At 38.0% G+C, this 16,225-nt stretch overlaps 1 protein-coding gene across 1 annotated transcript in view; it reads right to left on the reverse strand.

Annotated features, from left to right (window-relative positions):
* Positions 1 to 5,113: 5,113 nt before the first annotated feature.
* Positions 5,114 to 16,225, reverse strand: part of LOC126480857 (pleckstrin homology domain-containing family J member 1-like) — a 51,629-nt gene continuing 40,517 nt past the window's right edge. The window contains exon 5 of the mRNA XM_050104225.1: positions 5,114 to 6,901. Coding sequence (XP_049960182.1) covers positions 6,668 to 6,901 — 234 coding nt within the window. The 3' untranslated portion in view covers positions 5,114 to 6,667. The remainder of the gene's footprint in view (positions 6,902 to 16,225) is intronic.

Consider the following 16,225-nt stretch of genomic DNA (forward strand, 5'->3'; position numbering starts at 1 on the left):
GATTGATAGTAGAAAATGAATCCACATTGGTGCATAAGTGTTTAATGCCCCCATGAACAGATGACCTAATTCTCGTGTCCCGATGACTGTCGTAACAGCTTCATCTTGGGAAGTATTTGGTGGCAAGGTCATGTAACACACAATGAGCACAAGGGAAATACTGTCAGTGGAGCTGTCTGATGCAGTTACAGAAAGCTTCATTAGTGAATATGTGTAGGGAACATATACTTACTCCACATGCTACATATACTAATGCAGCAACTGGTGTTAAGAGGGATGGGGTAGTGCTTCTCCTCACTGATGAATGCGATCATGTATTTAATCATTTCCCAATGAAAAGGTATTTTCTGAGAAGGCTGTAACCTGTTAGCACTGGAGTGTAAAACTGTTTTAGACACGTCTCTTACAGGTACAAGCACCATAATTTTGGTTAACGGATTACTGTTTGGGCTGGATGGTTCTTTGACGTAGACTTAAATGCTGTAATTTATGAATCAATACCTTCCTCAGTATCATTATAAAATTGAAGTGTCACATAGTCTAATGGGTTGGTACCAGATTCATCTTTTTAGTGCTTTTTTTTTTTTTTTAATTTTTTGTTGTGTGCTCGTCTTGGCAGGTGTTGGGCTGATACCAGTGTTGCTGGATGCTCTCATAGTGGAGACTGAAGGTAGTGCTCCATTGCCTCAGAAAAGGAAATGTGATTTGTAGTCATTTTTTCCCCCTCTTTGAAAACTAGTGAATGCCTATTCTCGGCCAGATGGGCTTCTGAATAGTTTACACAAAAATGTGGACCTGAATACATCATTCTTGGATTATGTGCAGTCCAGCCACATTTATCGCATCACTTGGCCTTTGCTTCCTCAGGCTGTGTCTTCGTAATTTTGGCACTTTAAGCAGCAAATAACTGAGAATGTATGCCCAAACCCTTTTTGGAGTAAAATCACACTTTACATAGCTAATAAAAATGGGAGAGTTGAAAGTATAAATGTAGCAGTTTTCTCAAATTCACTGTTCACTCTTTTCATCATATTCTGTATATTACAAATTAATTCCAGCTCTCATTCTTTCTGTAGCTCTAGTTTTGGAAAGCCCATTAAGTGTCTGCAAATTTCAATACCCTTGCTACAATTTGAGGTGCTTGCTTCATATTAAGATTTTCCCAGTTTTTCACTTTTTAACAGATTCTTACCTTTCATGGAATTAGCTGTTTCTAGAAGAAGGGTCTCCTTGTGTAATGCCTTAACTGACTATACTGATATGTAAAAAAGGTGATGAAGTGTTTTATCAAAGAAAATACAGCAGAATTATTCCGTGGCAAAGTATTGTATATTATTAAAATATATGGGACACAAAACCACAATCAGACATTTAGACTACATATACATCTACTTGCAGTTATGAGAAAAATAAGTTTTTGTTGCCTCAAAAGCTACAACACCAAAAAGGAAAAAAATATCAGCTCAGGTTACAACATGAATATATGAATATTCTTGTATTGTGTATACATAACAAAGTTTATATATCTTAAAATAGGCTTGAAAGGCACTGAATACTTTTTTCTCATGACAGTATGCAGATTGGCAATCCAGTGGCTGTTCTTTCTAAATAAGTTATCTCCCACTTTGTTTTACTGTGTTCTTCTATTGTCCTGGGTGCATACTTTTGTAAGAGAACATGTGTTGCACAGTATTACAAATGAGAGAGGACACTTTAAATTCTTTCAAGTTCAAATAACATAGTGTGGCATTGGAGAGGTTCTTAAAAAAATGAATCAAGTTGGTTTCATCAATCAGCAAAAAACAAGTGTATCTGAGGAAACAACTGGAGCTAAACGTAATGTGGTAAACAATACTCAATATCAGTGGAAGATGGCAAGAGTTGGAGAATTACTTTTGCACACTCTTCTTGGATAATACTTGAAGTTTCTAAGTTTGAGTTATGTTGAACACCTTTTTCATCTACATACATAAATGTTAAAGCTTAGTTAACATTTATTCATTCACTTCTTCCTTTATGACCCTTGAGCCTTTGATTGAGAAACAGTAAGTTACACATCTGAAACTTGACAGTTCAATTTACAATTTGCTTAGAATAAAAGTTTGAGACAAACTGGTTTACTACTGGATACCGTATACCACAGTGAAATTAATGAAATGTGCTTAGAAAAAGTATGCATGCTACAGGAAGACCCCATGACAAGATATAGTATAGTACAAATTTCTTAAAGCAGCAGACTGTGAGACTGTAGGATGTTGATTGGCGACTCCATAGTGTCCTGTGCACTACGACCAGATAATGGGTATACTTGGAAGGAGAGACAGCATTGGTCGTATATTTTTGTTTATTATCGCAAAATCGATTTTCAGTCACTTAGTGACCATCTTCAGTGCTGTAATTATAACTTAAATTAGTAAGCACTGGTGTCAATAAGCTTACGGCGATCACATAGATAACATAGTGTGATCGCCGTAAGCTTATTGACACCAGTGCTTACTAATTTAAGTTATAATTACAGCACTGAAGATGGTCACTAAGTGACCGAAAATCGATTTTGCGATAATAAACAAAAAAAAATATACGACCAATGCTGTCTCTCCTTCCAAGTATACTGTAGGATGTGTTTCCAAGATTGATTTAAATCACTATGATAATTATTTGTTGTTGAAAGTTCTTGCAGAATGTAAATACTTTAGGATTAAAGGGGACCACTCGCCAAAAAGCAGAAGCATTGAGTTGTTGATAGGCGCAGACAAAAGTAAGAAGCTTTCCGAGCTATCCTCAGACGATCTAGAGTAGAACAAAATACAAACGTTCACACATACACAGTTGTACCTCAACATGGTGCCAGCTAGACTGACAGTAACTTTTTTGTAGCACGTGGGCTGGTTGTGGTGCGAGTAATGTCAGGTGGGGTTGGGTGGGTAGAGGAAGAGGGACTGGGGCTGGGTGGATAATGGCTCGGAGGGAGGTGGCTAATTTGCCGGTTACGAATTTGGAGAGGGAGGGGTGGCAGGTGTATGGGCTGACATCATTACAGCAGCCAGCAGGAAGCAGTGCACATTGAAAGCAACACGGGGCCATGAATTGGGAGGGTGTGATGGGACAGAGAAAGGGGAAACTGGGGGTGGAGGGTGTGGGGACAGTGGGTTCCCTGAGATTGAGACCAGAATGATTACAGGATTCGAGGAGGAATCACGTCAACAACTCTCATTTGTGCTGTTCAGAGAAGATGGTGGTGGAGGGAAGGATCCAAGTGGCTCTGACTGTGAAGCTCTGAACTGCACAGATGGGAGTTTACCTTGCAACACACTATCCGATCCCATAACTGTCCTGGCCTCAATCTCACCTGCCCAACAGTCTAGATGGCACCATCCAGGGGCACACATATGTGTGTGTGTGTGGGGGGGGGGGGGGGGGTACATAAATTAACATCATAGCCTTAGGCGGACGACCTCAGAAGGTATCTCCTGCAGATGGAGACGAAATGTTGGGTGGAAATTTTATACATCGACCATGGCCTCTCAGCCTGGAAGTTTCAACTGAAGACAACACTGGCCGTGAAAGCCTACATTGTATGATTAACATCATATAAAATTAGTCACGCAAGTAACTGCAGGCAAAAATACAACAGCTTCATTCACCGTATTTACTCGAATCTAAGCCGCACCTTTTTTCCGGTTTTTGTAATCCAAAAAACCGGCTGCGGCTTAGGATCGAGTGCAAAGTAAGCAGAAATTCTGAAAAATATTGGTAGGTGCCGCTACAACTAACTTCTGCGTCAAATATATGTAGCACTACACAGGCACGCTTTGCTGGCACAAATCTCTGAGTCAGTAAATAAATTTAAAAAAATTTAAAAAAATAAAAAAACGGTGGAAGACGAGCTTTTTTCTCCACCCTGAGTTTCGACCACTGCATTTTCATACATTATCCAACGAAATAAATACAAATTCCGTATTGTTCATGATCGAATGTAGCAGCATTTCAATGTACTACGAAAATCCGACTGGCAAGACTGTTTGGGATGTTTGTCAATATGGTTAACTCTTACATTCTGAATTTTTTCCTACCTGTGAGAAGAGATGGTTGCTAATAGGAACTTCCGTGAATTGTGAATCACATGCAGTACTCTCTTCACCATAAGAATAATACGAATATAAACATTTTGCCACGTATTCTTTCGTGTTTGCTGCTATCTCATTTAAATCCTGTCTGTCTAATAAACTACGAAACTAGAGTGAGACAACAGCAAACGCGAAAGAATATACATATCACGTCATGAAACTCTTATTATTCTTATGCCTAACAGTGATACAGTCAGAAATGAAGCACGGCAATTGACTAGATTTTAAATCCAAGATGCCTCTAATTTCTGTGCAGAATGTAATGTACTGAAGAGGCATCTGCAAAGATTTTGAAACGGCGAAAAATTTTAGCTAAACTCTCATTCAGAACATCATCTATCATCCGCAGTCTATTATTTGGTTCTTGTTGATCATTATCAAAGAAGGCAGCAGTGCTAAGTAGCAACAAATAGCAGTCTCTTGCCATTGTTTCGCTAATGAGACGATTCCTCTCTCTCTCTCTCTCTCTCTCTCTCTCTCTCTCTCTTTCTTGTTTTTATTGTAAGTGGCTGTAGCGTGCGCAATAGCAAGCCATGCCGCGAGCGGCGACAGGCCGTAAATACTCTTATCAGAAGCGACAAACAATGCATGACACAGTACAGTAATGCATTTTCAGCTTAAAGTGAAGTAAACACCTATAAGAAAGAGAACGGCACTTATCAGATCAAAGAAAAATAAGCAATCAATTCAAACCAGACGAAGCACTTTAAAAAGGAAGGGTACCCGTATAAATACGGACGGAGCGCCAGACGCAAAGCAATGGCTACCTGGTAAAGCTTAACTGCTAAGCTTACGACTCGAACCAAACTACTATAGCTGTATCGTCATTCATTCGACCTAAATTGTCTCATATTTCAATGGACCAACTTTGTTTCGATTTGGAGGTGCGACCTAAAACTTCTCCCCCCCCTTGAATTTCGAGTCTCAAATTTCAGGTGCGGCTTAGATTCGGGAAAACTTTTTTTCCTTGATTTCGAGTCTCATTTTTCAGGTGCGGCTTAGATTCGAGTAAATACGGTCAATGTTCTCACCTAGAATCTACTGGTTACACTCTTGAGACATAATCTGAATACCAAAATACGATTCAAATGATAACATTACACAATTGATACAGAGTAGTACACTTACAATAATAGTAAGGACCTAAGTATGTAAAATCTAATCATATCATGACTATACTATGCTTATCTCTTATAATACTGCTGTATCATAAATATTTTTTAAATATCATAGGCTATAACTTCTACACTTTATCATTTCAAAAATACATTACATAAATAATTTCCCTCTGTTTCATTTGCCGCAAGTCTGTATTTACACTAAATTTACAGATAATTATGTAAAATATCGAAAGATGTCAGTAGGGTGTTCCATGTTTAAAAATTAACAACATCTGATATCTTTGAGCAATTACTAACTGGCATATTAAGTAGAATACTATCACTTAATATCACAGTAACAAACACATCAACTCCCTTGCATCATTATTAGGCATATTCTGCAAGTGTGAAGTTAGTAAACACTTTTCAGACACACTAGTTGCTTCATCTTATTCAATGCAGCATTGTACTAAATTAGGCAGCTCACCGACACTTAAATACCAGGAACACAAAATTGTGATACTATATGAAATATAATTTCTACACATGTTCAGCATCACCCAAGTTATTCATTACCAAAACAAATAGTGACAGAAGTGTGAAAATATTTAATGTCTTTCTTATTAGGACAGATAAATTATTTGGTCAGAAATAGTACAGTGCACTTAAAACAATACATTCTTCAATTTAACATCACAGACCTTTGCTCACACTCTTTCCCAAATGTTTTTCTGCTCTTCACTGAATTGCTGACAATTACATGCCTGTCTCCCCATAATTTTCAGTTAAAATGTAGATAAATCTGATAGCTATATTTCCCCATTTTCAATTCACCATTTGGAAAAAATGAGGACTGAAACATTTGGCACTTTGTTACTGAACACCTCACCATTGTGTTAGCACCAGCTCTCACACTGACACTCTTCCAATCTCCACCTCAGCCAGCCATCACCAATTTTCCCAAGGTGTTAATCTCTTAACAAGAGAACATACTCTGCCCTCTTTCAGTCTCCTGGCCCTAAATTCATAGCAACTGATGTGTATTTCAGGTGGGTGTATATTTCTCCTATGTAACATACAATTTATATTTTCTTACATCCAGTAAAATGCAACTTGTTAGGCAAAAATGATTGTTCCCTTTTTATCAGTTTTATCACAAAATGAACAGGCTCTGCTTAACTTGCCTAGCAATTACAATAAGGTATAGGAGATGCTGAGACCAATCACTGCCCTAGCAATTATAATAAAGAATTAAATACAAGAGATCAGCTGATATAATGTATCTTAAATGCTATGAAGGAGAATCAAGTGTACAAGAGATCTTCTGAAAATGATAATGTTTGCAATGATGAAATTGTACTCCATTCAAAATCTGCTTACTTATAAATACAGTCACCGGATGAAAAATAAATATTGTATGAGGTAAAATATATCTGTAACTTATAGTTCGATTAGATTTTGTACTTCTTGAACAGCTTTTTCTTGTTCATTGTCACTTTCAAAGAGATCCTGACAATGACTTTTGAAAGTTTCTAATGCTTTGTTACCAACATTTTGCATATGACTCTGAAAACTGGCAGTTTTTGAATGCAGCTTTTTTTCTGCAAGTGGGGAACCTGGTGCCTGGATATCTCTTACCACACCCTCATTGTGAGGATACATCAACAATGGGTCCTGCAGAAAACAAAAGTAAAGAATTAGTCAAAAGGTACATATAAGACAACAGGTGTTCGTGGAAGTTGGCCGCACTAAGAATGAATCATGATAACTGACTATAACATGGGAAAAACAGGAAACTTACGAAAATGTTTAACAACACAGAGTGAGACTTTACCAAGATTTACCATCATATTCTGAACAAATCTATGTTGTATAAATAGAGAGCTGTCTTTTCAGTACCCATCAGTGCAGTTACAAGTATAAATGTGGGGTGGTTGACGAGTTAGATAAATATTACATCATGATGAAAGATCTGTAAACTGTGCAAATAATGACATCAAGGTACACAATAACAGTATTACAGAATCTTAAGAGCGGTGAAAAACAGTACACATACAGAAGGAGATTTTAGCGAGTTGCTGCTTGGACAACATTAGCTAGTGGAGTAAAAACTATCACATCATAAAAACAAACTCTTGGCCAATTTCTACTTGAGGCATTCTTCAGAGATGGCAGTAATGGCTTTGTGGTAAAACACAAACTACTGTTCTGAAAGTCATGTTTTAAAAACAATTTCTTATAATGAAAACAACAAAACCACAAGATTTAATATAAACAACAGATGTTACCATCTGTCCCCATGGCAGTGCCACTTTGCTCCTTAGTTCTGCTTGATACATGTGGACACAGCCGGTAGTGTTTGTGACTATGGCATCAGGTTTTCAACTGCTACCAGCTGTAATGTTGAAACAGCTGTACTGTACCAGCTTAGTGAACATGAAGTCAGTATTAAAAAAGCATTTAGCAACGAATGACAAAGATATTCATGGCCCATAGGGGTCACATACAATTTTGAATTCCCCAAAGAGTTAGGAATAACATATCACGATGTGACATGAGACACGGAATTAGATGTTTACTATATGTTTTAAATGTCATTTGTCTTCAACTAAGTGAGTTGTATTAAAACTGGACTGGTTCAAGTTCATATCCATTACTACAAATAAGTAACACATTTCAATATGGAAGTCCCCATAATATGAATGAAGCTAACTTATCTTAGTTATATTGAGATTGCTGGCAGTCATAAACAAAAGCCAGTCAAGATGAAGGTTATCAATATGTTATGTATTAATAACAACCAAGGAATGAAGCTGAACTTTTACAGTTACATTGTGGCTTAATACATGTGTAGTATTTGAAACTTCCAGTGCCAACCTTTTTCAGGCGAGTAAAAAAAAACCTTGAGAGGTGCAGGAACACCATTCTGGCCAAAATTAAGCCCTGACTACAACCTTAGTCATCCCATTTTTTTTCTGGGTGATTTAAAGTCTTCCACATTTGTTTTTATTATGTTCAAAACACAAGCTGGTTTCATAGCACTGCGTTCCTGATTTCAACTTTAAATTTTGATGTAGATGTATTGTTTGTATTCTGGTTGATTTTTACTCATAACCTTAATATTGGATGGTCTAAATGATTCCATATTTATTTTTTGTTTCGCATAAAACCGAAGCTGGTTTCATTGCGTGGTGTTCTGTGGATTCCTACATGAATATTTGTGTGTGTGTGTGTTAGTGTTTTACTCAATCTATTGTGTTGTAAGTATATTGCTGTATTCTACTTAATTTTCGTTCACATCTGCTTTTTGTACTTTTTTTACATTTAATGGATTGTTTAGTGTAGAGTGAATGTACATCCACATTACTTAATGCTGCTGTGTTTAGTAAACTCTTTTTATAACTTCAATGACAAAAGCATGAGACTTATATTATTTCCCTTGAAATTTTTTTTGGAATACAAAAATTATTCTCTTGCATTGGTTTCTGCTGAAATTGATCCTACCTATTAATAACACATGTGGATTTTTTAGCATTTGTATAAAAAATGCTTTATTTGATATTACATTGTACTGTGGGAGCTGAACTGGACTCCACTGAATGTTGCTACATGTTGCCCCAGATTTGATCTGCAGTTGTAATGTCTTGTGTAATGTCTTGACTATCTTTGTTCGGTTTCTCTGGTCAGAAACACTTTAATGTTTTGATAGATAATAAAAAACAAATTTGGACATTACAAGGAAGCAAAGTTGGAACACATTAGTGCACTTTTCTTTTTGTATCAAAAAAGTGATTCAAAACTCTACCTAAACTAAAAGAATAACATTTTAACTTTTCTGGTTCCTGTCAAAATGAAGGTGAAAACTGCTGCTGCACAAATGAACCAAACAGTTGCTACAGCAACTGAAACATGTGTGTCTACACAGTTATTACTTCTGAGGCTATACACATAACTGAGTTTGTAAAGAAGATAAATAGTCTCTCTGAAACACTCAACAGCAATGAGCAGTATCCAAAAGATAAAACAATATTTAAGTGTGCTTTGTCAAAAAATACAACACATACAGAAATGTTATATAGCATACAGAATGAAATAGGCAGCAGGCACATTACAGATTTGAAAATATGTACAAATGAGACTAATGTGTGTAGTTTTATACAAGATTGGCAGATACCATTACAATCTGTCTTTTTTGTGGAAGATCTTAAAAGAAACTGACTTTAAGTGCTAAATTTAAAGGTGTTCAATCATGATGCTCTAGTGAATCTCTTTTGTTGTATAAGGCAACATGGTATTGCTAACACAAACTTGACTTTTTTTTCACATTGTACAAGCTCTGACTACGTATTGTCAATCTTAAGACTTTGCCTTTTAAAACCACAAGTTTTAAGAAATTATGAAAATAATAACATTCCACTGAACAATTTGTTTCACTTTTTGGCAAATAATGCTAGTAATTAACATTTACATGAAAGTGAGTTGCGCGGTTGTATTGACAATGATATGCCTCAGTTAGGAACTAACGCTTACTCAGATGATGAGAGTCTGCAGAAGATCGCCAGACCTTAGCTTACGAAGCAGGCTACATACTGAAGAACATAGATGACTGTGAACACGTAAAACCAGCTCATTCATTTACATCAATTAAAGACAATAATGAAGTGTTTTCTCATTTCAAATATGCAAGTGGAAACAGTAACCTACCTGCACATTTGTATATGTGTGGTGTTGATCAGAACTGAACTCTGATATCTATGAACTAACAGTGATTACAATTTCAGTCATGTGGCTATTATCAAGGGGAGATAATTGCACTTTGGCATACGTCAAAACCTAATAATCATCTGAGGAACAGGAATGTCAGCTGAGGAACTGAAATGTAAGCTGATTTTTAGGTTTTTCCATGTGCTGAAGCCCAATTATTTCCACTTGAAAGTAGCCACATGGATGAAATAGCAATACTGAGTTTTACAAATAAACAATTTCATAGTCAAAAGGTGACCACAATGTCATTTACAAAATTTTGCACAACTGTGAACCCCACTTACAAGAAGTTAATTTTGATTGAGATTCCTCAAATAAATTACTTTGGGAAGCCACAAAAATGTTTCAGGAACACACATTGCAGCCAGACTATGAATCCTACCCACAAAGCATAAATGAAAAATATTGTCAGCTAATAGAGTTCACTGCCAGGTCACTAGAATCAATGTTGTCATTCTTCTTTTGTGTCATAACACGAACACTGCACTTCTTATATTTTGGTGTTCTGTGAGCAACAAATCTTAATATTTAGTTTTATAAGAAAGAGATATCATAGCAATGCACTGAACAAAGATTTGATGTCCACACAGAAATGCTTGACTATACAAGAAAAATCTCTCAAGAAGGTGCTTAACAGGTGTCACAGTTCAGTTTATGCTACAATATAGCTTTCTTGGTAATATTTATCACAATGGAATGTAGTAAACTGCAAGTGGTCAGAATTTAGTATGTAGTTGACAATCTCAGTTGTGGAGGGAGGGAGGGGACAGGAGGGGGGGGGGGGGGGGGAGAATGTCTCATCCACAACAAGGTCATTAGAAATGGCTCAGCTGTGCAGTAACATTTATTAACAACTACCTTAATAAATTTTATGATGCAAAAGAGACTGTGTACTATAAACTGTACATGGTTTAGGTGCTAAGCCAACAATTTAAGAAAGCAAGATGTCAAGTTAATTTTATTAATGGCTCCAGTACCTGCATTTCAGCTGATACTATGATGGAGAGTAAAGTAACTGATTTGTTAGTCCCATGTATCAAATTTCTGATGTATAATGGTGTTGTGTCCATAGCTAAAAGGCCAAATCCTGTAAGAAATACATAAAATAAAAACGGAGCTTTGGCATGGCTGAACCAGCCACAAAGGTCACACGTTTCTGCTCAGAGGGGTGCAACATGGGAGGCCTATAAAATAAGTTATTTGACAGGAATTATGAGGTGAAGTTCTTGGACAATAAAAGAATGAAAAATGTGAGAGAGAGAGAGAGAGAGAGAGAGAGAGAGAGAGAGAGAGAGAGAGAGAGAGAGAGCGCTCTTAGGCAGACTTGTGGTGGGGACTATGCTACACCATAGAAAGAGGCCAATGAAAGACTCAGGACTTATTCTGTAGGCCTGTTGAGAGAGACTTCCTGTCCCCTCTACTTATTCTCTGAAAGATTGTTGAAGAATAACTAACCAAGTTAGCCAGTAAGGCACATCATGTCTGCGACAGGCAGCATTGAAGGGGAAAGTGAAATAAAACTTGTGGACCTACTGTCCACAGGTACAAACAAGTCAGTAAGTAGAAGTTGGCAGAGGACACATAGTAGGCAGTAGGAGTCAGAGTTACAGGCTAGGGTTAAATTGCGAGGCTCTTTTGATCTTATATGATGATTTCTGTTAACAGATGGAGCAGTGATAAGCAGTCACTGTCTCTGTATAAGAACTTTATTTCAGTGTGGAGGCACCTCAGTTATGAAAGTCACTCTGTTAACTGACATGCAGTATAAACTTTAAGGTTAAAATTAACTTTTTCTGTGTTTATTCTCCCCCGTCATCATTCAGTCACCTACATCAGCCTGAAACACAAACCCCTGACACTCTACCCTGGTAAAGCCCACACTCTGGGTCAACTGAATAAAACTTTGCAGACACAACTTAAAAAATTGTACAAGCTAATCATTTACAGGTTTGTAAATGACTACTTGTTATTGGTCGGTGCGTAAGTTCGTAACATTTTTCAACAAGTTTAATAAACACAATAAACACACATAACAGAGTCTTTAGTTATCAATAATATATTGTTGTTGTTGTTGTTGTTGTGGTCTTCAGTCCTGAGACTGGTTTGATGCAGCTCTCCATGCTACTCTATTCTGTGCAAGCTTCTTCATCTCCCAGTACCTACTGCAACCTACATCCTTCTGAATCTGCTTAGTGTATTCATCTCTTGGTCTCCCTCTACGATTTTTACCCTCCACGCTGCCCTCCAATACTAAATTGGTGATCCCTTGATGCCTCATAACATGTCCTACCAACCGATCCCTTCTTCTGGTCAAGTTGTGCCACAAACTTCTCTTCTCCCCAATCCTATTCAATACTTCCTCATTAGTTATGTGATCTACCCATCTAATCTTCAGCATTCTTCTGTAGCACCACATTTCGAAAGCTTCTATTCTCTTCTTGTCCAAACTATTTATCGTCCATGTTTCACTTCCATACACGGCTACACTCCATACGAATACTTTCAGAAATGACTTCCTGACACTTAAATCAATACAGGATGTTAACAAATATCTCTTCTTCAGAAACGCTTTCTTTGCCATTGCCAGCCTACATTTTATATCCTCTCTACTTCGACCATCATCAGTTATTTTGCTCCCCAAATAGCAAAACTCCTTTACTACTTTAAGTGCCTCACTTCCTAATCTAATTCCCTCAGCATCACCCGACTTAATTCGACTACATTCCATTATCCTTGTTTTGCTTTTGTTGATGTTCATCTTATATCCTCCTTTCAAGACACTGTCCATTCCATTCAACTGCTCTTCCAAGTCCTTTGCTGTCTCTGACAGAATTACAATGTCATCAGCGAACCTCAAAGTTTTTATTTCTTCTCCATGGATTTTAATACCTACTCCGAATTTTTCTTTTGTTTCCTTTACTGCTTGCTCAATATACAGATTGAACAACATCGGGGAGAGGCTACAACCCTGTCTTACTCCCTTCCCAACCACTGCTTCCCTTTCATGTCCCTCGACTCTTATAACTGCCATCTGGTTTCTGTACAAATTGTAAATAGCCTTTCGCTCCCTGTATTTTACCCCTGCCACCTTTAGAATTTGAAAGAGAGTATTCCAGTCAACATTGTCAAAAGCTTTCTCTAAGTCTACAAATGCTAGAAACGTAGGTTTGCCTTTCCTTAATCTTTCTTCTAAGATAAGTCGTAAGGTCAGTATTGCCTCACGTGTTCCAGTGTTTCTACGGAATCCAAACTGATCTTCCCCGAGGTTGGCTTCTACTAGTTTTTCCATTCGTCTGTAAAGAATTCGTGTTAGTATTTTGCAGCTGTGACTTATTAAGCTGATAGTTCGGTAATTTTCACATCTGTCAACACCTGCTTTCTTTGGGATTGGAATTATTATATTCTTCTTGAAGTCTGAGGGTATTTCGCCTGTTTCATACATCTTGCTCGCCAGATGGTAGAGTTTTGTCAGGACTGGCTCTCCCACGGCCGTCAGTAGTTCCAATGGAATATTGTCTACTCCGGGGGCCTTGTTTCGACTCAGGTCTTTCAGTGCTCTGTCAAACTCTTCACGCAGTATCATATCTCCCATTTCATCTTCCTCTACATCTTCTTCCATTTCCATAATATCGTCCTCAAGTACATCGCCCTTGTATAGTCCCTCTATGTACTCCTTCCACCTTTCTGCTTTCCCTTCTTTGCTTAGAACTGGGTTTCCATCTGAGCTCTTGATATTCATACAAGTCGTTCTCTTATCTCCAAAGGTCTCTTTAATTTTCCTGTAGGCGGTATCTATCTTACCCCTAGTGAGATAGGCCTCTACATCCTTACATTTGTCCTCTAGCCATCCCTGCTTAGCCATTTTGCACTTCCTGTCGATCTCATTTTTGAGACGTTTGTATTCCTTTTTGCCTGTTTCACTTACTGCATTTTTATATTTTCTCCTTTCATCAAATAAATTCAATATTTGTTCTGTTACCCAAGGATTTCTACTAGCCCTCGTCCTTTTACCTACTTGATCCTCTGCTGCCTTCACTACTTCATCCCTCAAAGCTACCCATTCTTCTTCTACTGTATTTATTTCCCCCATTCCTGTCAATTGCTCCCTTATGCTCTCCCTGAATCTCTGTACAACCTCTGGTTCTTTTAGTTTATCCAGGTCCCATCTCCTTAAATTCCCACCTTTTTGCAGTTTCTTCAGTTTTAATCTACAGGTCATAACCAATAGATTGTGGTCAGAGTCCACATCTGCCCCTGGAAATGTCTTACAATTTAAAACCTGGTTCCTAAATCTCTGTCTTACCATTATATAATCTGATACCTTTTAGTATCTCCAGGGTTCTTCCATGTATACAACCTTCTTTCATGATTCTTAAACCAAGTGTTAGTTATGATTATGTTGTGCTCTGTGCAAAATTCTACCAGGCGGCTTCCTCTTTCATTTCTGTCCCCCAATCCATATTCACCTACTATGTTTCCTTCTCTCCCTTTTCCTACACTCGAATTCCAGTCACCCATGACTATTAAATTTTCGTTTCCCTTCACAATCCGAATAATTTCTTTTATTTCATCATACATTTCTTCAATTTCTTCGTCATCTGCAGAGCTAGTTGGCATATAAACTTGTACTACTGTAGTAGGTGTGGGCTTCGTATCTATCTTGGCCACAATAATGCGTTCACTATGCTGTTTGTAGTAGCTTACCCGCATTCCTATTTTCCTATTCATTATTAAACCTACTCCTGCATTACCCCTATTTGATTTTGTGTTTATAACCCTGTAGTCACCTGACCAGAAGTCTTGTTCCTCCTGCCACCTAACTTCACTAATTCCCACTATAACTTCAACCTATCCATTTCCCGTTTTAAATTTTCTAACCTACCTGCCCGATTAAGGGATCTGACATTCCACGCTCCGATCCGTAGAATGCCAGTTTTCTTTCTCCTGATAACGACATCCTCTTGAGTAGTCCCCGCCCGGAGATCCGAATGGGGGACTATTTTACCTCCGGAATATTTTACCCAAGAGGACGCCATCATCATGTAATCATACAGTAAAGCTGCATGCCCTCGGGAAAAATTACGGCTGTAGTTTCCCCTTGCTTTCAGCCGTTCGCAGTACCAGCACAGCAAGGCCGTTTTGGTTATTGTTACAAGGCCAGATCAGTCAATCATCCACACTGTTGCCCTTGCAACTACTGAAAAGGCTGCTGCCCCTCTTCAGGAATCACACGTTTGTCTGGCCTCTCAACAGATACCCCTCCGTTGTGGTTGCCCCTACGGTACGGCTATCTGTATCGCTGAGGCACGCAAGCCTCCCCACCAACGGCAAGGTCCATGGTTCATGGGGGGGAATAATATATTATCCTTCACTATTAAAAACAGACTTCCAACGCTGGGATAACTTTTTGCTCTGTGAGTGTAGAAATTGTGATTTCTGAGGCCAACTCATCTATCCATGTTCAGAGTGCATTTTCATCTGCAAAAAAAGTTCCTTTAAAGTTTTTTGATAAAGAGTGGAAATGATGAAAATCTGAGGGTGCAAGATCAGGTGAATCAGGGGTTATGGAATGACTTTTCAATCCAACTCCTGTATAGCGTCTTTTTATCTCAGATGTTGACAATAAATGTCAGCAGTGACGGTTGCACCTTGGGGAAGCAATCTGTAGTACACTACACTGTTGCTGTCCCATCAGACATCTAACATTATCTTTTGTGGCTGCACATAGGCATTTGTACAGAGAGTTGCTCTTTTGTTTGGGCACAACCATTCCTTTCTTTTCCTTATGTTAGCATAACACCACCATCTCTTGTCCCCAGTAACAATGTAGGATAGTAATCATTGGTGTCGTGCATGAGGCAATTGATGATGAACAAGTAGTTGTGCACATATGGCTACCTGCTGATTTTTGTGATTTTGTCTGCACTACCAACACACAGAATTTTTTAACCTTCCTCATTGCATGAAAATGTTGCACAATGGCCAAATGATCACAGTTCATCACACTTGCCAGTTCTTGAGTACACTGACAAGGAAAATTGTGGATTAATGTGTTTAAATGATCTTCTTCAAGCTCTGAATGTCTTCCTGGACATGGAGAGCCACTAATGTCAAAACAGTCCCTCCTTAAAACAAGAAAACCATTTTCCTGCTGTGCACCATTCAATGGCATTATCCCCATACATGATGCAAATGTTCCTGGCTGCCTCCACTTTTGTCATCCCTTCACTGAAC

The sequence above is a fragment of the Schistocerca serialis genome, chromosome 5 (genome assembly GCF_023864345.2).
Source record: "Schistocerca serialis cubense isolate TAMUIC-IGC-003099 chromosome 5, iqSchSeri2.2, whole genome shotgun sequence".
NCBI lineage: Eukaryota > Metazoa > Arthropoda > Insecta > Orthoptera > Acrididae > Schistocerca > Schistocerca serialis.